Source organism: Tachysurus fulvidraco, chromosome 26 (assembly GCF_022655615.1).
Source record: "Tachysurus fulvidraco isolate hzauxx_2018 chromosome 26, HZAU_PFXX_2.0, whole genome shotgun sequence".
Lineage (NCBI taxonomy): Eukaryota > Metazoa > Chordata > Actinopteri > Siluriformes > Bagridae > Tachysurus > Tachysurus fulvidraco.
In genome coordinates this window covers 5399618-5422314 of record NC_062543.1, presented here as the reverse complement: position 1 = coordinate 5422314, position 22697 = coordinate 5399618, and the positions used below count along the sequence as shown (strand labels likewise).

The 22697-nt window shown below is 37.8% G+C and overlaps 3 protein-coding genes across 5 annotated transcripts; all 3 read left to right on the top strand.

The window, feature by feature from the left end:
* Nucleotides 1-305: 305 nt before the first annotated feature.
* Nucleotides 306-3646, top strand: LOC113634194. Its single transcript, XM_047809592.1, has 6 exons — nt 306-1085; nt 1592-1978; nt 2083-2178; nt 2261-2305; nt 2878-2925; nt 3067-3646. The coding sequence occupies exons 1-6, from the start codon at nt 1022-1024 to the stop codon at nt 3174-3176; spliced, it is 750 nt and encodes a 249-aa protein (XP_047665548.1). The 5' UTR covers nt 306-1021; the 3' UTR covers nt 3177-3646.
* A 1395-nt stretch (nt 3647-5041) lies between these two features.
* LOC113634116 (uncharacterized protein PB18E9.04c-like) lies at nt 5042-15593 on the top strand. Of its 3 annotated transcripts, none has more exons than XM_047809589.1 (22): nt 5045-5850; nt 8258-8339; nt 8428-8541; nt 8652-8828; nt 9004-9246; nt 9367-9477; nt 9567-9818; nt 9935-10234; nt 10364-10549; nt 10785-11021; nt 11111-11323; nt 11439-11531; nt 11629-11808; nt 12039-12149; nt 12254-12511; nt 13150-13386; nt 13492-13554; nt 13653-13716; nt 13801-13914; nt 14107-14227; nt 14707-14858; nt 15029-15593. In XM_047809589.1, exons 1-22 carry the CDS (start codon nt 5362-5364, stop codon nt 15153-15155), a joined length of 3924 nt encoding a protein of 1307 aa, XP_047665545.1. In that variant the 5' UTR covers nt 5045-5361; the 3' UTR covers nt 15156-15593. The 3 variants fall into 3 exon arrangements, with proteins under 3 accessions (XP_047665546.1, XP_047665545.1, XP_026988646.2); XM_027132845.2 differs by having other exon boundaries at nt 5048-5850; nt 8431-8541; XM_047809590.1 differs by lacking the exon at nt 14707-14858 and having other exon boundaries at nt 5042-5850.
* Nucleotides 15594-19620: 4027 nt separating this feature from the next.
* sebox (SEBOX homeobox) lies at nt 19621-22093 on the top strand. Its single transcript, XM_027132912.2, has 3 exons — nt 19621-19720; nt 20211-20413; nt 21129-22093. Exons 1-3 carry the CDS (start codon nt 19621-19623, stop codon nt 21795-21797), a joined length of 972 nt encoding a protein of 323 aa, XP_026988713.2. The 3' UTR covers nt 21798-22093.
* Nucleotides 22094-22697: the final 604 nt, after the last annotated feature.

Sequence of the window (22697 nt, the reverse complement as noted above, 5' to 3'; positions counted from 1 at the left end):
GAGATAGACAGACAGACAGAGAGCGCAAAGAGAGAGAGAGAGAGAGAGAGAGAGAGAGAGTCTGAGACTATAGCGGTCACAGGGTTAATAAAACTGGATAAGTAAACCAGCTCTTATGACCAATGACATAGATTTGAGTCCACAGTCTAATTATAGAATGAAGTAATTAAAATTAAACTTCAAATTTGACATTTTGTAGTCATACAAGCTAATCTATACAAAACAGGCCATAGTATTAATAGTATTAATATTAATCATAAATATAATAATATTAATATCAATCATAAACATTACAGATTAAAATTTAAAGTAAATCTTTTGGTCATACAATCAATTAAGATGTCAAATAAGACTGGACACGAGTGCACAGAAGAAAAAAAGAAAAGACTTCACACTTTAGACATTCGATTAGCTTGTGGTTGTGTGCACATCTTTTCCGTTTTCTTTTTTTTGCTCTTTGCATTCGTGTTCTCTCAGTTCTCTCAACCCAGTACAAGTTATCATCAGTAAGCTATTGATTTTATGTTCACGTCATTTCATAATTAGCCTACTGACACAATTTATATAGTAAGATTTAGAATAGATTAGATTGATTAGATTAGATTAGATTAGATTAGATGCTTTACTGGCCGAGTCGTTTCTTTACTCCTATATGCCTTCACCACACATGACTGAAAGCATGACATCATGGCATAACTATTTTCATTATCTTTCCAGTTAACCGGTCAGACAGACGCCTAATGATTTTATTAATAATGATCTTTACAGTCAGATCTTGAGGAACAATCATATTGCAGTGATCGGATCTTTTGGATGTACTGAATACGAAACAAAATTTAACAATAAATAATTTGTGACAAAGTGAAACTGATCGCTTTTATACACACCTACCTTTTAAAAAAAAAAACACACGCAGGTTTGTCAGGATGTGGTCGTGGTGAAAAGACCTCTTTAGTCCATCTGAACAGTGTGAAATGCACCAAATACTCTGCAACATCACCGGCGAGCAACAGTAACAGACATGTTCTCTGGGGTTAAACAGTGGATATTGTTCCTGTCGATGTGGCACATTACATCCATCACTGGTAAGTTTTACTATTTGGCCTGTTCTTAATACATGTCGATGTAACGTACGCTTGTTATGTCCGTCTATTATTATATACACCTCTCTGTTGTAATAACACGTGCGATACTTTCGTTCATTCTGTTTGTTTTCATCTTAAGCCTTCGATTTGCTTAAGCTTTGAGTTTTTCTTATTTTCCTTACATCGTAGAGTCGATAAATGTTTAAACACTAAAGACATTAAACACTTTGCTTGTGTGAAACTGAAACCAGTGCAAATGTTGCTTTTAGGTTGTGCAAATGCAAGGCTGATTAATTCTTTACGTCTTTAAAAGTTTGAATCTTTTTTAAGTATTTATTAACAAAACACGTATGAATCGTATAAATCGTATAAATCGACCTGATTATTGAGCTCTGGTGATTTTTCTCTGCCTCATAACTGGAGGGTTTTGTAGTGTAGCTCAGTTTGAGTAAATGTTCATTGTATTTAAATGCATTGAATTTAAATCCTAACACTTTACTCTGTAGTTACAGGTGAAAATCTGTGCAAAAGAGAACTTTTAAAAAGCACTAACGTTTCTGCTGAGCTCCAGTCTGATGTCCTGCTGCCGTGTAACTTCGATCCAGTTCTCCTCCGATCAGATAAGTCTGCAGATGTAGTAGTAGTGTGGAGACAGATAAACACAACAACACACGGTTTACTGGAGATCAGTCAGCATGGACAAGAGATGTACTGGAATTATAGAGATGGACGTGTTAAGCATTTTCCCAAGCTCTCTGCATCAGGAAACTTCTCCATCCTTCTTAAGAAAGTGCAGCCGTATGAACTGGGTCTCTACACCTGTGAGCTTTATCATGGGACCAACTGCAGTATTGGGTATCAGGAGATACAGCTGGGTCAAAGCAAACATCAATGTAAAGTATCTTCTACACATCTTATAGGAATGTATATTTTAAATATATTTACATGTCCAATGGCAGATTCTTACTCAGATTGTCCTTTTTATATTTTTTGCCAGGGTTGACCCAGAAATGGCCCTTTATCGCAGGAGGAGCAGCAGTTGCTCTTATCTTTCTTTTGGTTTTCACATGTGTGGTAAAACGTGCTTGTTCCGGTGAGTGAACATCATAATATGATAAATTGAAGTTTTATATTGAATACTGAACTTTTAAATATAACATTATTATTTATTTCAGGTGCATCAAATGACGCCGTCTATGCAAACGCAAGATTCGAAAAAAGTAAGCAGTTTTGAAGTTTCATTTCATTGATACGATGGTTGGTATGTGTGGTATGTGGTCACAATTAAAGCTGTGTATCTTTAGGCTGATGTGAGTCATCATCGTTCTTGCAGAGAATCTTAAAATCTTTACAGAAACCTTTTCGAAGACACACAGGATTGAAGCCGCTTTTTATTAATATTGTCTCGTTTATATCAATCAAATAGGATATCATTTAAATATAGGGCACATGGGGCAGAGGTGTGCTTTTGTGTTATTATTTCAGAATTTTTTTACTCAAGCCTTTTCAATCGATCGATTAAAATGCCGTAGGTTTCAAGCTGACATTATTTATACTCAGTCTTAATTAATATGATCATGACCAGCTTTGTCAGTTCATTTTGTGAGCAAACAAAGAAACCCAAAAGATTTGATATTTTCCAGAAAATCTTCTGAAGGAATAATATAATGGTGGAATAATTCATGCTGTATCGATTGAAGACTTGAGTGTAAAAGATTAAACAATTCGATACAACATAAAAGACAACGGTGTGTTAAAGCTAAAGTCAGAAACTTGCTCTGTTTCCTTTTAGGAAATGCCAAGCAGCTCAGTAAAGACAAACACAACTGTCATCCGCGTAGTGAGTATCATCGCTGACAAAAACAAACCGATAAAGCCGTAATTGTTCTGGCTGATGTAATTGTTAGTGATGATAGATGTTATTTATCATCTAAGCATGGCACTTATGACATTTTTACTTACATCTTGCTTTATATTTAAGGAAATAAAGCTAAAAAGGAAGTTTGCCCCAACAATCCTCAAAACCACAATAACATCTACGCCAACAGTCGCATGCAGGATGGAGACACTTACGTCAACAAGCCACACTGAAAACTACTGATGGTGTTCAGTGTATACATTGTTGTGAATGTTGCTGCATCCTCGCTCTTTTTACGCAGAGATTATTGTATTATTTTATGGAATTACATATTGATAGACAATTTGGCCAAAATTATCTGGACACCTGGAACTAATTTGCCATAAGTTGAATAGTCCAGAATACATTTGTATGTTGTATCCCTTCACTGAAACTAAGTGAGCTCCATGAAGACAGTCTGTCGAGGATGGAGTGGAAAACCCTTATATCTTCTCACCAGACATTAGTGCCTGATCTACAATCTACAATCTGACATTGTAAGAGGTTGTGGAGGTTAATATAACAGCAAAATGGGGATTTAATCTGGAATGGGATGTTAAAAAATCACATATGGCTGTGATGGTCAGGTGTCCACAAACTTTTGGCAATATAATATACAAATTAGGGGGGCACGGTGGCTTAGTGGTTAGCACGTTCGCCTCACACCTCCATTGTTGGGGTTCGATTCCTGTCTCCGCCTTGTGTGTGTGGAGTTTGCATGTTCTCCCCGTGCCTCAGGGGTTTCCTCCGGGTACTCCGGTTTCCTCCCCCGGTCCAAAGACATGCATGGTAGGTTGATTGGCATCTCTGGAAAATTGTCCGTAGTGTGTAAGTGTGAGTGAATGAGAGTGTGTGTGTGCCCTGTGATGGGTTGGCACTCCGCCTTGGTGCCCGATGACGCCTGAGATAGGCACAGGCTCCCCGTGACCCGAGAAGTTCAGATAAAGCGGTAGAAAATGAATGAATGAATGAATGAATTAATGAATATACAAATTACTTGAGAATGCATAAGAACCATTGGCTTATTGGGCACTGGATTGTTGATCAGAGGATCGGGGTTCAAGCCTCAGCAATGCCAAGCTGACACTGTTGGGCCCTTGAGCAAGGGCCATTAACCCTGGTAGTGTATCATGGCTGACCCTGTGCATTGGGAAATGTGATGTATATGATACAAATTAAGACTTCTATTCTACTGAATCTCAGATACATCTCATATTAAATCCAGAATCTCATATTAATTGTCAGCTTATATTCGTATCAAACTATAACAAGTCAACAATGAACATTTTAAAAGCAATAATTCATAAAAACACTGACATAAATTATTTAATTATTTAATGGTAAAGGTTTGGGCTAATGAGGGGATTTGCCTGTAATTCTTTACTTTTTAAATGGTCCTCTACATCAACATTTGTCCTAATTAATTAATAATAGGTCACACATATCGATTGGTGAAGAATCAGTGGTATTGTCAACTTTTATTCTCGCCATTTAATTACCTGGAATTATGTCATATAATGTGAAAGCTTCAGCTTTACACTTTTACTATCTTATCATCTATCCAAGTCCCAATAATTCAATTTGTTTCTTTTTGTTTTTATCTGCATATATTTTCAGCAGTGTTTGGTAAGAAAAACTGAAGATGTTTTTCTATTCACACATTTAAATCTAATTAAATCACATAAATCTGATGTAATATTCTACATGTTTAATATACTCCAGTGTCTATAATCACAATGAAGTTAAATAAATTGACGTCTCTGATATCATCCCTTTAATGCTGTATTTATGTTGAACTCTCTGACCCAAGAATTACAGCTCTGTCCACATGTGGTAAACTCACTTGACTGAGATGAGCTGATGAAGTAAAAAACTATTTTTATTTGATTGTACTGTCTTGGATTTGATTTGATTTCTGTTACATGCCTTTTAAGAACTGGCAAAGTGTAGTCGAGGTCACGTTAGATTAAACGTGATGGCTCAAGATAATGTAATGTAAGTGTAATGATTTAGTCATGCAGTTTGGACATCATCTATGGGCATCACTAAAGATTACATCGAGATATTATGTTCGATATTAATGTGTCTCATTGCAGCCTTCTTGCCCTGTCTTATCCTGTCCTGATGAAACATTAAGGTTAGCGACAGGCTGCCAGACAGCAAATACGTTCTAAAATTAGATGCCTTACACGAGGAACCAAATTCTCCATCTCTATTACTTTCCCTTTCCCCCCTCCTTCCACTGTCAAATGACCCGGGGGCCAAGAAGGCAAAGAAAGAGCCTGATCTTAGCACCCTCTGTTCACATACCCGCTGGCGGGTCAAGGAGAGACACAAACAGCCATCTACACATATACAGTTCCTTGGGATTGCACTGCAATGGAATCAATTAAAGGAAGTGGTTCGGGTGAGAATGACACTGGCGTGCTGGCACAGTTTGAAAGAGCTCTGCGCCTTGTTGTACGTGAGATCCATGTCGACGTCGCTACTTTCAAGCGAAACGTCGAGCAGCGCCTGGATGAGGCCTGTAAAGGTGCCAAACCCATAGAGAACATGGTTTCAAGGCTTCAGGAGGAAAACCAGCAGCTGAAGGAGAAGTTGGAGGCTCTTTCCAAACTGGTAGACACCCTACCATGGATAGCAAGTAATCCAAGTTCCCAGAAAAATGATGATCTACATGATGTCCAGGTTCCAACCCAGATCCAAGCTGAAAGATGTAGCACCGGAACTGCAGCTTCTGTGGAAGAAGAAGAAAGCTGTGATCCAGCTGAAGCATACATAATCGGTGGATCTGTGTGTGTGGATTCAGAGTCTTCTTCCTCCAGGAGTTCCCCTACTGCGTCTGTGACCAGTACCTTTAACATGGATGTAAGTGTTAAGGCTAACGTAAGCTATTTATTCATGCATTGCTTGTTTTCTTAATTTCTCAAAGAGACGTCTGCAGTCTGTGATTTAAATTATTGACTTAGATTAAAGACGTTAAATAATAAGTCATATATTATGACAGTTACTCTGTTTTGCAGCACTATTTCAATCTTGGAATTTTACCTTTAACAGCAAACATCATGGAGTGTTTTATTCCACTTACGCCACAGCAAACTGTTTAATTCAAAACAACTCGTACATGTAAAGGTCAATTAAACCTTCATGTTCTCATATACGTTTTATTAGCCGCTATAAACAAACATTCCCTCAACAGTCTCTCTTTTTCTTCTTTCTTCAAATTAACACTGTGTAGTTTGGCACATCACATGACAAACCATAACTCAGAAACTCTCCCATGGTGGGACTTTTGATTATGTGCAGAGTTCAACACACAAGACAAGGAGAACGAGCTGTTACTATATAGTACAAACAAGAGCTCATATGAATGAGTGCAATAATAAAAAACTGTGATTTGAATTACATTATATATATTTATATATTACATTACAGTTACAGTTACATATCTTGCATTACTTTATGCCACTATGTCATTCTTCTCAATGTTTTAAAAAGCTTTTCTGACCAAACCCTTGATCAAGGATCAAAAATCAAAATGCAACTGTTTTCTTTCATACTCACACCCATGTTGGCTAATTTTGTGGTTTAGGTATCAGACTTAGCATGTGCTTATCACTCAGATCACAAATCTCCCTCTCCGTCTCTCTTTCTTTAGGTGGCCCTAAAAAGCCTTGTGTATTTTTAGCAAGGCTGATTGATGTCTTGTTCCACTAAGCATCAGCACACTCCATAGCACACTCTGATAAGTTACAGTGTCTGTAGAAATCTTCTTATAAATAACAGGATAGATATTTAATCGTCCTTTATTTTAACACACAACATTCTAATGCATAGTTTCCCTCTTGATTTCTGGGTCTGGGCATTTTCAGTGTGCAGATTGCTGTGTTAGAAATGCAGGTGCTGATATTAAACTCAGAAGGAAATGAGTAGTATTTATGGGTTATGACGGTTCCCAAATAGAACATGTGTGGCATAGAGGCTAACCACATCTAATTAGAATCTTAAAGACCAAGGCCATGAGGCAAGCCTGTGCATTTATTTATTTATTTATTTATTTATTTATTTATTTATTTATTTATTTATTTATTTATTTATTTATTTATTGCTTTTATAGAAACATTTCCCTTTTAACAAGATAATATTCACAATCCATGTTAATATTCCCACAATCAGATGTGGAATGTACACACTGTATAACTTACAAGCCTGAAACACTCACTAAACAACCCCCCCCCCCCCCCCCCACACACACACACACACACACACACCTGTGAAACCTGTGAGGGGGATTTCACTGAGCTTGTCACACTTAGACGGAAATTCGATTAGTGTATCTCTTTACTATTTCCTTATCAAGAGCATGGACTTACGCTTACATTTATTCTTTGCAGACTTTTGATTCTATGTTCTCTCCGTAGCTAGTTGTGTGAATGAGTGTGTACAAGTGACCTACATTAGACAGGAGTTTTTGTGCTCAGGGTTTCCTGAATAAACTCCAAATAAACCAATACCAAACAGTTGCTAAAGATAAACGAACAAATAAACGACATCACAGAATAAAGGTGCAACAGAAAACCAGGAGCCGAAGGAGCAAAACTGACTATTCTCTCCATTCTCTCTGGGTAGGAGGAGTATACTTTCTTCTCCACGTCAAGCATCGTAGAGACCCTAATCCCATTTGTGGTATCGGTGAGATCATGTTTGTGAAAGAGAGTAGATGGTACTTTTATCCAAGTGTGTTACCCAGCCCTCTGATGCAGCATGAGCAGCAGTTTGAAAAGATTCTGTAGCTGTTCTAGCTGTTGTATGATTGGGGTTTGGGTCTGGATGGTGGGAACAGGAGGAGGTGACAAAATTGATTGGACAGAAATATATCTACTCAAAACAAAAAACGTACAGTATATAGTTGTTTGGAGCTAAGATTCTCATTAAAGCACCACCATTTTAGCACACCACTTCACCACTGTTTTTTTTAGCAAGTGGTTATAAACATTATCTTTGATTGCACCGAAACAAAACAAAGTGATTATAATACTATATGATCATTTTGTGAGGATAGTCATTTGACATCTCTCAGCTTGGTTTGTGCATTGTGGAAAAACCTAGACATTAAAATAGCAGCTGAAAAACAGTATTGTATTCTGGTCAGCCTGTAATTCCATCCCTCTCCACATATTAAGACAGCAGTACATAAATTCTTTGGCTCTGAAATCTCCCACTTTTTGTCCCACACAAAAGCGTATTTTATACCTGTAATCTTATTGATTGACAGGTGACAAACAGAGAAGTAGGAGAAGATGATGAAGACCAATTAACTTCAGCTGGACTGGAGAATGAGCCTGAAAAAGTGCAAGGTAACAGACAGTTAGATTTAATTTATGGCTTTTGAACAATAGTCTAAATCTCAAACTCAACTAATCATAAATTCTCATTATTAACAAGAAGAAGTGGAATCACTCGTCAGTAAACAACAGGAACTCTCTGACTATCAACCCATCTCATCTCCCCAAATACATCCCAACACAGACCCTAGACCTCTATCTCCTTTAGGAAGTGGTGAGTGAAATAAAAAAATTAAGAAATATTCCTAATATCAGTCATTCAGATGCTTGTATTTGAAATGATTCCTCATTATTTCTATTTACATATCTTCTGTTTTATTGAAGAATACTCTGGATTGTCTGGATATTCTGAATACTCGGTGTCACAGGATGTGATGTCATCACTATCCGGTCAACATGTGACCATGTCCGTGGCTAACACTACAAGACAGCGTCCGTTGACAGCAACGAGCAGAGCAAAAGAACTGTCAGTTCAGACGTCCAAATCACAGCTGACTTCAAGTGAGACCAAAACCAGTCTCCTGACCTCAGCCATGCGAAGAAGCAAATTACTTAATTATGACAATACAGGCATCATCATTTAATCAAATGCCAATTGATATACCAATTTTTTTTTTCTTGAAAAACTGACAAGTCTGAAACCCTAAAAATGTCACCATTCCTTTTCTTGTTTCAGAAACTGAGGAAATGAAGCAATCAAACAATAGCCAAACCATGTCTGTGGTTTTAATGGAAGCACCCCAGAAATCTGAAAGTGCTGAAGGTGGTCCATTATGCCCTACATCCCCACAGCCTTGGAGGATACAACGTAACCCTCACTCCATTCTTACCAAACTCATACCACCACCTGCACAATTTAGGCAATCAACTTTTGAAATTTACACACCAGAGCCAAATACAGAATCCCACCATGAATCTGGTAGGTACAACAATTTTGCACAAGCACATCGATAATATTTCTTGTACATTTTGATCTATATTTTACTAAGATATACTGACCCTTCTTATATATCGTTTGCTTCTTTCTTTTATCCCACAGAAGAAGGTCAGGAAGTCAACAATAACTCTACAACTCAGTCACCTCTTCATCATTCGCCTACCGAAAAGGTTTCACCGAAGAGAATTGAAGAAAGGTCTTCCTTTGAAAATGGTGAGGGTAATTTTTCTCTTTCATCGTTATCTCATCTGCTTTCCAATAATGTTCTCACATTTCACCCTGTTAATCTTTCTCTGAATTAGAAATTACTTTGGAGACACAGGAAGTGACATCAATGGTCGGCAATCTGGAAGTCACAGGAAAGCCAAATCTAATGTCTGATAAAGACACTGATGTGATGACAGCCCAAAGTGCTCAGTTAACTAAACAAAATGCTGATCTGTCTTTCAGCAAATCAGTTTTAGCTACAGTTACATCTGGAAAGAACCTTCAAATGGATGTATCAAATAACGTCAGTGCCACAAGGAAGTTCTCCGAATCTACTTTTAGAACAGGTATGTTTTTGTTTGTGTTTGACTTAAATGTATACATACAGTATAATATCTATGATAACTATTGTTTAAAATATACAAAAACCACAATCACTTTATATTTATTATCTCCTTTTCAGAGCGTTTGCTGTCATCACAAACGCTCCGGTCAACGGCCAATGTTCAGTCAAGCTTGGGATCCATGACAGAACACCAGCAACCAGTCAGCATTATGAACATACCTCTAAGCCCTAAATCTCTCAGATCGACCAACCAAATTCCTACTCCATTTAAACCACCATGTACAACTGAGGCAACCGAATCGCCGTTTAAAGCTTCAACTTCAGAACCAAGTGCATCTGTATACAGCAATCATGTGGCTCCATTCTCCGTGACATCTCCAATATCTAAAAGACATTTAGAGTCCTCCTTCAGAGATGGTAAATAAGATACTTTTCTTTCTTTCTTTCTTTCTTTCTTTCTTTCTTTCTTTCTTTCTTTCTTTCTTTCTTTCTTTCCTGTTTAGCTCTCATTAGTTCTCAATATTTGGTTTCTGCTTCTTCAACTAGATCATTGTCAAGAAACCAATTTAAGTCAACTTACAGAACTGCTTAAAACACCGACAGCACACAAAACTATGAGTAGTGCAACTGTTCCTGTGAGCCCCAAACCTCTGAGGTCAACCAACCAAAGCTCTACATCATTCAAATCTCCATCTATACCAAGTTTGGCAATCAGATCACAGCAAAGAATTGGTACGATATGGTATCCAAGTTATACCATAGCGTATTGTTGAATTATTTTGATTGGTCAGAAGTTACTGATTAATTTTCAATATGATATAAAGAAAGCAAGTTGTTATTGTACGATCTTTGATATCGTGACAGTTTTCTGACTGCATCATACCATTTCTACACACCTTTTTTGTTAACACCAGGCCTAACATGTTGTATTCCTTGCTTGATATCACAGCTTTGTTTTTTTCCATAGTTCAGGCAGAAAAAATATCATCTACCAGCAGCCTTGATCAGGATCAAGCAGCTGTGATGGAATCTCAAGTTCTTTTCCAGTCTGCAACATCAAATTTAAATGTTCTCATGAGCCCAAACTCGAAGACAAAACCGATTAGGTTTAACCTAGATGAGCATTCTTCCACCAACTGGAACTCCACTCCATCTCCTACTATGGTGAAAAAGCCACTGTTGGCTGTACCTTCAGCAGCGTCTGGTGAGCTGTAATAATAACGTAAACATAACATTGTAAAATATTTATCTTGATAATAATACAATTATTATGGCATTACATCTCTTGCCCAGACAAAATAAGTTCACCTGACAATAATGAAGATCAAGAGCCTTCCAGCAAAGCGACCCCTCACACTACTGTCTCCTCATTCATACCCGGCAAAAGACTGTCAAATCACAATCTTGTACCTCATCATGATACTAGTCTTATCAGTTGTCATCAAAACTCTGCTGAGACTTCTAGTGTAACCTCAGAGCTCAGCCAAACCCAGCATCCTGTTCAGTGTGAGTACAAGTCTTTCCTTTTCCTTTTTCTCTCCTTTCTGTTTAATTTGTCAATTTAGAAATATATTTGCCATAATAGTTTTACATTCTTTTGTCCAATCAAATGCTTTTTCAGTGCAACAGGAAATGAAGTTAACAGAGGACAGTTTCTGCCATCCTCAGCCATCCACAGGTTTTCAAAACCGTGCAGATTCACCAACCGGAAGCGGTACATTAGATCAATGCCTTTAACTTCATTTACTGTATATAATAAGCACTTTTAATCGCTGACTTCACTAGAAAGCTTATTTGTGTTCTTTATTTAGAGTACTCTGGCTACTCGTCAGTGTATTCATCCGTGTCTCAAGAAGTGAGATCATCAGTTAACGGTCAGCATGTGACTTCTGCTCAGCCAATCGCAACGTCTATAATTTGCTTGAGCCCCAGACGTCACAGAAGGCCAGCCAATCAGAACGGAGAGAAGAGGAATATATCATCACATACAGGTACTGATGAACGCTTCTGCATACTCTAGATTAGAACAGATTTTTTAGCTTTTAACATAGTGTTCCCAAATATGTTAAAAATATTTTCTGAATAAACGCAACAAGATTTCAATCAAAATTTCCAGGAAACGGTTCACGTCAGTGTTTCTTTGAAAAAAACTCATATGCATTAAGTGCATATGATTGAATGATCATCTAAAGACTAATCTTTTTCCTTGTTATCCAATCAGAGGCCTCTACAGAATCACGAGAAGGAAGGTCACGTATGACTCGTGTCTTCTCACATCCTCAGCTCTCCATAAGTTGTCCACCTAGACGAGCAGATTCGCCTCCTGATAGTGGTGATTTCTGCATTTCTCTCTTTTTATGAGAGATACTGTATATATTGGGAAATCCCAATTTCATCATAATTTCATTGTCTTTATTTCATTCTTTTTCTACCCAGAGTATTCTGGATACTCCTCAGTTTATTCCTCTGTGTCTCAGGAAGTGCGATCGGTTGTAGATGCCTCCACAACCACTGCAACACCCCAAGCACCTGTCACTTCTATGATTCGTATGAGCCCAAAACCTGTCAGGAGATCGGCCAACCCCTGCTCTTCTCTCCCTAACCCATCCCCACCACTAAAAGCAAAAGTCTTTGGCCAATCAACACTGAGTACTAAATCGTGTCCACCAATGATTGAGCCTTCCACTAAGTCTGGTGAGTCAGTGATTCTGTTTCTACTTGTTTCAGTATTGTTTACGTCTGGCACTGCTTTTTTACCTCATGAAGATAAACATTTTGCACCAGTGGGGGTGGAGAAGGTTGGGCGCTTGTTAGTGTTTTTCCATGTGTGGGAGTAGGAGGCCCAGTAAACTAAAAACTGCTTTAAGTTTAAATACATAATGAAACATGAGCAGGTGAGAGGCTTTGATAGGAAAATAATGAACGATGTGGTGGTGTGATGTGAAACCACTCTGAAGTTTCATCATTCATTATTTTCCAATAGCAGCATGTCCAGACATTGTTACTCCTCATATGTCATAGAATTGTGCACCTAATTCTCATCACTTATCTATTTCTGCACATGCTATCTGTTGCTATCTGTGTGTAGTCGTTTCCTGAGCATGCTAATCAAGATCAGTCTCATCACCCAGCATGCTTTAGCAAAACTTTATCTCATCATCTTCTGCCTACAAAGCAATGCAGAACGAGCAGAATTGTTGATTGACATTTATGATTAAGACGTTTAAAAAAAGATAACACATACAAGTAGCACATACAATAGTGATTCAGCTACTTTTTGTAGAGTTTATATAAGATATCCATTTTTGTGTATATGTTTTTCATCTAAATAGGGGTTTCACAGGATGTGAAATCATCTCTCACCAGTCAATATCCAGCCATCTCATCACCACGGCTGTCTGGTACACGCAACGATCAAATTCCACAAAGCCCCAAGTCCGTCAGCAGGTCTAGCAACATTTCACAGCCAAACACTACGCCACATTTTAACCCTTTGCTTTTCAGTCAATCAGCGACTGATACAGCGGTTTCTAAACCATCAACCATCATGGACTCTCCCAGCAGACCTGGTGAGTTATGTGTATCACAATATGTAAATATTCAAAATACATGGTGGTGTACACCCCAAATCCAAGCATCTGTCCTATTACTCTGATGTTATTGTTTAATTCTAGTGTCAGCGGTCAAGCCATGGACCTCTACCCAGAAGATAAATACAAGTTCTCCTGGATATCCAGGTTAAAAATGAATTCTGCTTATTAAACCAATTGAAATGTCTCAATGCTTTTTTAGATCAGTGTGATTTATATGCAGCGATTCTCTTTTCTTTCCCCAGACAAAGGTTCAAGCACGTTTTCTAAGCCAGTTCATTTTACTGATTCTAAACCAGTCAGTGAGAAGTAAGCATGCTTTTATTAAACTCTGAGGCATATATCCAATCTAACACAACCATCATTCATTTCTTGCTTCTGTTTTGTCTGTAGATATAAGACATTAGACGGTGGGAATGGTACAGAGATCACAGGATCACAGACTATGCCAAGAAACTTCCAGAGCAAGCAGGCCTTGTTTCAGAGAATGAATTCTGAACCTAGCAGGTTAATAAATACGGAACATTGACGTTTTGGAATCCGTGTCAGAAAATTTACATACATTTTGTGTGTGATCATAATATTTTAACACTTGAAGGTGCATTACATCAGATTTCATTTGTTAATGTATCTCCATTATTAGTAGAATTAGTAATTGAAGAAAAATCACAGAATGTGTGTGATATTGTGTCTCTTAAGAGATAACCACGTGGAGTCGAGACCTAAACTGAGACGATCTCAGAGCTTCAATACGTCCAGCGCCAGTAGCATTAAGCAGCTTCTGCTGGACTGGTGCCGCTCCAAAACCATCGGCTACCAGGTCTGTATGTGAAATTAAACATTTTAAGATTGTATGTGTAAGTGCCTGGTAATGCGATGTACAGTACTACAGTTTGTATCCCTTTACTTTTCTTAGCAAAATAATTCATTTCTACTGAACAGTAAATTCCACGATCATTCGAGGTATTTTTCGTGATGTCCAATTGCATAAGACGTTACAGTAAAGCAGTCTGTCTGTAGTCTGCAATCTCACATGTTTGCATTCCCTGTAACATCAGTGTATTTATTCATCATAAGTGCTTCACCCTGGTCAAGGTCATAGTGTATGCAGAGCCTAAACACTGGGTGAGAGGTGAGAATAACTTAATTTCTTTCTTTCTCTCTCTCTCTCTCTCTCTCTCTCTCTCTCTCTCTCTCTCTCTCTCTCTCTCTCTCTCTCTCTCTCTCACACACACACACACACACACACACACACACACACACACACACACACTCTCCCTCTCTCACTCCCTCTCTCAGCACATAGATATCCGTAATTTTTCCTCCAGCTGGTCTGATGGAATGGCCTTCTGTGCTTTGGTGCACTCTTTCTTCCCTAATGAGTTTGAATACAATGAGCTGAATCCTGCTCACCAAAAACACAACCTTGATTTAGCCTTCACCACTGCTGAGTAAGTGTGTGTGTGTGTGTGTGTGTGTGTGTGTGTGTGTGTGTGTGTGTGTGTGTGTGTGTGTGTGTGTGTGTGTGTGTGTGTGTGTGTGTGTGTGTGTGTGTGTGTGTGTGTGTGAGACAGTGTCTGCACCGAGCAGTCATGAATCAGAGTGCTTACTTGTCTCACAGGGAGAAGGCGGACTGCACTCGGCTGATCGAGGTAGACGACATGATGGCAATGGGCTCCAATCCTGACCCCATGTGCGTCTTTACGTATGTGCAGTCCCTTTACAACCACCTCAAGAGATTTGAGTGATCGCAACATTTCTCGCCATTCTCATTAGGATCACCGGCTTTACACTGACGTGTGTTTTTTTTCTCCATATCTTTTACCTCTACCATTTTGCAAATATTTTGCTCAGTTACATACCAAACAGATTTGGTAGAGAACAGAACGTATACTGTATAACAGTAACAGAAGACCCCAAAGTGTTTTATTCCTCTGATATCACAGCAACCATCAAACAATTACATATTTGCATTTATTAAAGAATGACACTTTCTGTTATATTTAATCTCGTGGTAAGTCCATTAAACAAATTGCTGTAATCACCTAAGTTTTAGCAGTTATAAAGACTTATTCTCTCACTTCTCTCACATGGGGATAAATCCTATTGAAAATGTTAAAAATGGTAAAGACGACTAAAGGTTAAAGAAAAATCGACAATTCTACATTTTTAATTCTTAAAATATTCCTACACACTTTCGTTCATATAGACCGTCCATCATACAAGCCACCATGTGAGCTCTTAATGTAGAAACAATAACACGTTAAAACAAGAGAATTCATTTAAGCCTGTGATTTAAATTACAGTCAGAATATCAAAAGATTTCTTGACAAACACGGTGAGGTGTAAAAATAAATAGGTGAGTATTCTGTGTATGGTTATCTGTGTAATAGTAAATAAAGGGTACGTTTTTAGAGATGTTGAATGTATATCTCAGGATTATTTGTCTTGAACATAATGTTCTCTTGTATCACGACAGCACAGAACAGCATAGTGAGGCACGGATGATGTTATACAGCTGGACTGGTTAAATAATGTGTAATAAAAGTTTTTCAAATAAGTGTAATTCATAATATATACCACCATGTATATTTGGGCAAAACAGCTTTATTAATGATTTAAACCCATGCACACAACTTGTGTGTTGTAATGAAGCATTTTAGCTTTGAAGCATCTTCATGCCACCTTTGCTGTTTTATGTTAACACGTTTACACTAAGGTTGTTCCTGGATAGAATTGTGAGAATGATAAAGAGGGAGCCCCTGACATGAAAAAGAGAAGTGTGTGGAAGTGTGTGTGTGTGTATTCGAGGGGAGAGGTTCATCACATTGTGGGGAAGAGGGATATTATCAGTGGCTACAGGGCTTTTTGAAGAAAGCCGTCCTGTGTGGAAGGACGTGTGTTAAGTGTTGCACCTGAGGACGTTGCAGCGATTTCCTTTTGTCTTTGTTGTGAAGATAAGACTGAGGCAAGTCCTTTAGAAGACTGTTGTGAATAAAAGATTTGGTAATAATGATGAGACAGATGAGTTAGACTAGATGTCTAAAAAATGTTTGTATGTGTGTTTTATCCCTTAATAAGCAGTGCATCCTGAAATACCGGCATAATTCATATATTAAAAAAAGAGTGTGTTTATTATCTCACAACAGCTGGAACTTTATCCATCTGAATGATAATGTAATGTATATGAAATCATGTATGTTACAAATAAACAAATTGTACAAGTTAAATGCATCGTGAATGATTACATATAAGAACATCTAATGGTCGGAAATATTTTCAGCAGCTGTAAAATGATCACTTCCAGCCACATAACTGATGACTACGTACTGTACTAAACACAAGGTCTAATAAAGTACCTTTAAAATATTTTAAAATCAGGTTTACTATGTACATGTAAGATATATAAACCAATTAAATTAATTAAAAAAAATCTACTTTTTATGGTGCCAACACAGAAATAAGGAAAAGTTTAGTTTATTTATAAGTGTATTGAAATTCTACATTAAAAAAATGGTTCTATATAAAAAATTTGAATTACTGACAATTTAATACTTTACTTAATTATTTTGAGGTCTTCTACATACAAAATACTCTTGTCAAAGTAGGATATTTTTTTTAATTTCATGAATCAAAACAGGACAAAAACTTGTAAACAAGGTCCGCAGGTATGTATCGCTAGGATCATGTGGAACACAGCAAAAAGTATCCACACATGCAGGAGGTTTTTGAGTTCATGTAAGTGAAAGAACTCGGGTATGAAAAAAATGTGCTTACAGGATTTATTTATAACATGCTGACAATACTGGCATTTCTGCCTCGTCTCTAGGACAAAGCAGTAAGGTTTGTATTTAAATTAAAAACACTGCTGGATTCGGCCATGCCGACTTTTATTACAGAATTTAATAACATTATCTCTTTGTAGGAAATTATTTAATGAACGTCTCGAATTTGTTAGCAAAAAATCTAGCCATCTAACTGTGATGAGAAATGTGTATTCATCTCTAAGCAACAAATTCTATAAACAATGCTATACAGTATATTTATCATTTGAGGGTCATTTATTTATAGACTCCATCCAACCTGCATCACAATGACCACTTAAATATACAATCAGATCTCGGTATCAAGCGGGCTGTAACACAAGCAAAACAAGTTTGTATGGTAATCTAAAGCTAATGTGTGTATATACAGTATAACTCATTCAAAAATAAAATAAAGGAGCTTTATCCTGTTTACTGTCGATGTTGTGAGCGGCCTTGTCGATTTAATGACCTCATGGTTGAGGAGATCTTGAGTTTTACCAATTGTGAAGCGTTTTAGCGGCGTCATAATGAAGGATAGTCAAGTGTATACGACTACAAGTGCAAACGATTGAAGCAATAAACATGCTGTATACAAATAGAGTTATGACGTCACAAAATCTAAACCAAAAATCTTACAGGCGCCTGTTTATGAACCGCAAGTCTTGATCAATTGCATTTTATTGTCTAGCTTGCTTCATAGGTCTTGAGTCTGAGATGCTGTGTCTGTTTTTGTGTCCTCGTGTGATCGTCACTAATGATGCCGTTAATGGGTCGTCCGTCGACGAGCCTCCGGAATCCACCGTGTCGCTCTTGTGTGTATTGGAGGTGCACAAGTCCTCACCCAGCTTTAATTATGCTAATGAAGGCACAAGGGCCATCTAAAAAGGAGATCTATAGCACTGTACATATAGACCCATTTAAATTCTTGATCTTAATTATTTTACTCCAGTTCATTAAAAACTAGATTTGTACACGCTTTAATCACAAGACAATACATTTATTACAGCCGCTGCAAATGTGCAAAACTCTAACATCAGGAAATCAGTAAAAAAAAAATTATAGATAAAATATTATAGATAAAAAATGATAGAGTAGCTCGAAGAAATCTGAGATCATGGCGGTGAAGTTCAGGAACACAGATTAGTGAAGTAATCTTTGGCTCAGCTTACTGTTTATTCCAGCACACTATTGTCTGCAGGTCTTAATCCTCCCAAAGTCATATCATCATCTATCATCTTTCATCATGCTCATAGCTTAGGTAATATTTCAGACCTTTAATATTAGAATAACAGACCGGATCAGATTTAGAGAGGATATAGCACGTAAACATGGGTTGATTTCCATATTTACAGTTTTATAAGATTGCTTGGTGCAGGAGTGTATGCACCATAATGTAAAGTAAAATCATGTTCCTAATATGTTACAATGGCTTTTTAGTAGCACGATTTGTGTCAGATGTCAGGAAATACTAATCAGTGTTTATTCCAGTCCTGGATACAAATGGTTAAAACACCTTTAGAGTGAAATAAACCCAGGTGTTTATCCAGCATGCGGGATTTGTTTAGACTGGATCAGATATGCCATGCTTCTTCCAAACGATAAAATGTTTAAGCTTTAAACATTTAGGCCTGCAAGCCTTTGATATTATGAAGAAATGTGTCCAGGTGAAAATGTGTTGTAATCTGCATAAGAAAAGGCCAATGATGACATAACTTCTGTAGGCAGGACATCCATCAGACATCAATGGAGAACTTCCAAATCACATATACCCTACAAAGGAAACTCCAAAATAATAAACTCTCTCTCTCTCTCTCTCTCTCTCTCTCTCTCTCTCTCTCTCTCTCTCTCTCTCTCTCTCTCTCTCTCTCTGCCTGTCTGTCTGTCTGTCTGTCTGTCTCTCTGTCTGTCTCTCTCTCTGTCTGTCTGTCTGTCTCTCTCTGTCTCTCTCGCTATATCTGTCTCTCTGTCTCTCTGTCTCTCTCTCTCTCTCTGTCTGTCTGTCAGTCTGTCTCTCTCTCTCTCTCTCTCTCTCTCTCTCTCTCTCTCTCTCTCTCTCTCTCTCTGTCTCTCTCTCTCTCTCTCTCTCTCTCTAAGGGATGAAATAAAAGTAATCAGAATTTTAATTACCCTGTTTGGTCTAGACATTGCCCCAAAGCCCATTTTGTCCGGATTAAGTTGGGAGATCAAAGACATTAACTCGCAGACAGACAGACAGACACACACACACACCACTGGACACACACAGTAACACCTCATGGGATTGGTGGTGTTGGGGGTAGAAAGGGGTGTGAAAGATAAAGATATAAAAGTGGCTGTTTTGAAGTTCAGATACATTCCAAGGCAGGACGTGGACGCATTTGGGTGCTTTACAGAAACCCCAGCGTTCTGCGCGTAAACTGACAGAGTTATGGCTTTATTTTTGGAACAGACTTGTGCTTATGTTCATAAAATTAAGGAAGACGGAGAAATGGACTTTATCTTCAACAAAAGCGAAGCTCGCTTTACAGGTGAGCACTGAGGGTCTGTAGCATTTAGTCTGGACTGATTAAGTAGAATGTTTTAAAAATTCAGTTTGGCATCACAACATTTAGGCGATTTAGCCCTGGATTTATTCACGACAGATTAGACAGAGATAAAAAGTACAAAAAAAAAAAAAATCAAATCAAATAAATAAATAAATAAATTGCGGAGTTTAAACACGACGACTCAAAATCGATTCAATTAATTCTTAAATTCAGTTAAATGATAATATTAATAATAAATAATAATAATAACAATAATGAATAAATAACAACAACAATAATAAATCATGATAATAAATAATAATAACAAAGGTAAAGGAGTAATACAATACAAAAATACATTTGTTTTTATATTATATATTATTAGATGGTTTTTTTTGGTGAACAATTCCAGCGAGGCGCCGCTACAGTTTCTCATTCGTTTTATTCAATATTTTCAGATTTAAAATGCAATTTTTTATGGCTTAATTATCAGATATTGTAACCGATCACGCACTGTCTTCTCCGGAGGCAGACCGGGCCGTGCAACCGGAAGCACAGAGGAAACGGAAAAGGACGATCTTCAGCCGCGCGCAGTTGTCGGAGCTGGAACGCGCTTTTGCGCACACTCCATATCCAGATATCACACTGAGGGAGAAACTCGCAGCTCTTACCCTGTTGCCCGAGAGCAAAATCCAGGTACATGGTGCTCAGAACCATTAGTTAATGTATTCTTTAAATATGTATTGATTCCTTTTCTTTTTTTTCTTCCCTTTTTTAACCTTTTCGATGTTGATTTATTTTCTTTTGTTGGCTATCCCTTACGCAGTGATTTTTCTGCTCTTTCAGGCTATTTTATTTCCTTCCTCTCTCGTTTTTTCCTTCTGATTTTCTGTCATATGCGTTTTTTTTAATTCAGACTAACAGTTTAAACACACTTTCCTATCACAGTTGTCCTCAGTTTGATGACAGTTTGCTCACATAAACAAGCAAGAAATTGTGATTTATTGAATAAACTAAAAAAAGATACCATTATTAATATTGTATATTAATAAAGCTTTTATGCTTGCGTGTAGTGTGTGTATATATATATATATATATATATATATATATATATATATATATATATATATATATATATATATATATATATAAGAGCTTTACAATCATGTCTATCTAACACACCACATCACCAAAGATTAATAATCAATAACCAATAGTTTCAGTCTTATGACCCCTATACATAGAATTTGCATTATATAAAATCTTAATGTCGTGGGAAATAAAATTCTTTTTAGTGAGCATTATCATCCGATGGTCAGATCACTTACTTTTTGAGTAAAGCAGCCTTTATCCGTACCTCGTACTACTTCGATTTATAAAATTAATTTTTATTTACCGTTTCTTTTCCTAGGTGTGGTTTCAGAACCGACGTGCTCGAAGCATCAAGAGTGGCAGACTGACCAGACCCGTGAAGAAAAGTTCAGTCACGTCTAGTTATAACTCAGAAACCGCTTTCCCTCATCCAGGTCCCACTCTGACAGTTTCTTCTGCTGTAGGTCAGAGGAACAGACCTGAGATTTACCAGCCGTCTAAACTTCAAACAAATGACCAGCAACAGATTTCTGACCTGGACTGGGTGAGGCAAGCGCTATGCCCTTGGTCTCAAAATCTGCCCCAGCCTACCCCCCCAGTCCCCTCTATATCTCCTGATCTCCCTGGAGCACTCACATGGGCAAGCCAGCCTTCAAAACCACCTGGAAGTCACTCTGTCTCAACAGATCAGATGGCAAGGTCAATCCATTCCTTACCACAGCACCAGTGGAGTGAGTGTGCTAACATTGGCACTCATACAGCCAAATCTGGAAGCTTCTCAGCAAAACCGCAGTGCCACATTAATCAGAGCGGGTATTCGTCTGTTCCCATGGACCAGGTAGTTCCTTCACATGCTACACAAAGCTGCTGGCAGGGAAGCATGCAAAGACAGGGACAGGCCCTAATGCACTACCCTCAGACTTCCCTAGGAGACATCTCGGACCTGATCTACAGTGCTGCTGTTGTCACCAACCTGGCTGACTTCTGACTATGACTGCTTATGAGCCATTATGAACTGAAAATAATTAATTTAAACATTTCATCTCAATCTTACAGAGTTTCCATAGTTTTTATTATGATACCTGACATAGACCATTCCCTGAGCTCTGTGCTAGCTTCTATACCAACAATATTGAAGCTATTCAATCTATTTAAATAGAACAAACAATATTTGGAAACGGCTTAGTGGTTATCACGTTCACCTCACACCTCCAGGGTTGGGGGTTCGATTCCTGCCTCCGCCTTGTGTGTGTGGAGTTTGCATGTTCTCCCCGTGCCTCGGGGGTTTCCTCCGGGTACTCCGGTTTCCTCCCCCGGTCCAAAGACATGCATGGTAGGTTGATTGGCATCTCTGGAATTTGTCTCTAGTGTGTGATTGCATGAGTGAATGAGAGTGTGTGTGTGCCCTGTGATGGGTTGGCACTCCGTCCAGGGAGTATCCTGCCTTGATGCCCGATGACACCTGAGATAGGCACAGGTTCCCCGTGACCCGAGAAGTTTGGATAAGCGGTAGAAAATGAATGAATGAATATTTGGAACAGTATTTATTATACACAATTATTAGAAATAACCAGGGATTTGTCTCTTATTCCATCACAAGATTAACACGGGCTCTTTTAGATCTTATATGTTCTAGCTTTATCTTTTTTTTCTTTTTTTTTTTTACTTATTATTATGAAATATTTGTGATTTAATATTTATGATCAAATGTGCTGTGTATTTCTGTTTGTCTGTTTTTGTGACCTATAAAAACAATAAACAGTAAATGTTGTATGAAATTTGTCATTAGTTTTTCCTGTTTTTGTATTTTATGCTTTGTATAACGCCGTACCAGAAGTTTGAACACCGATATGATATGAGGGCTACTTTTGAAAATGTATTTTTATAA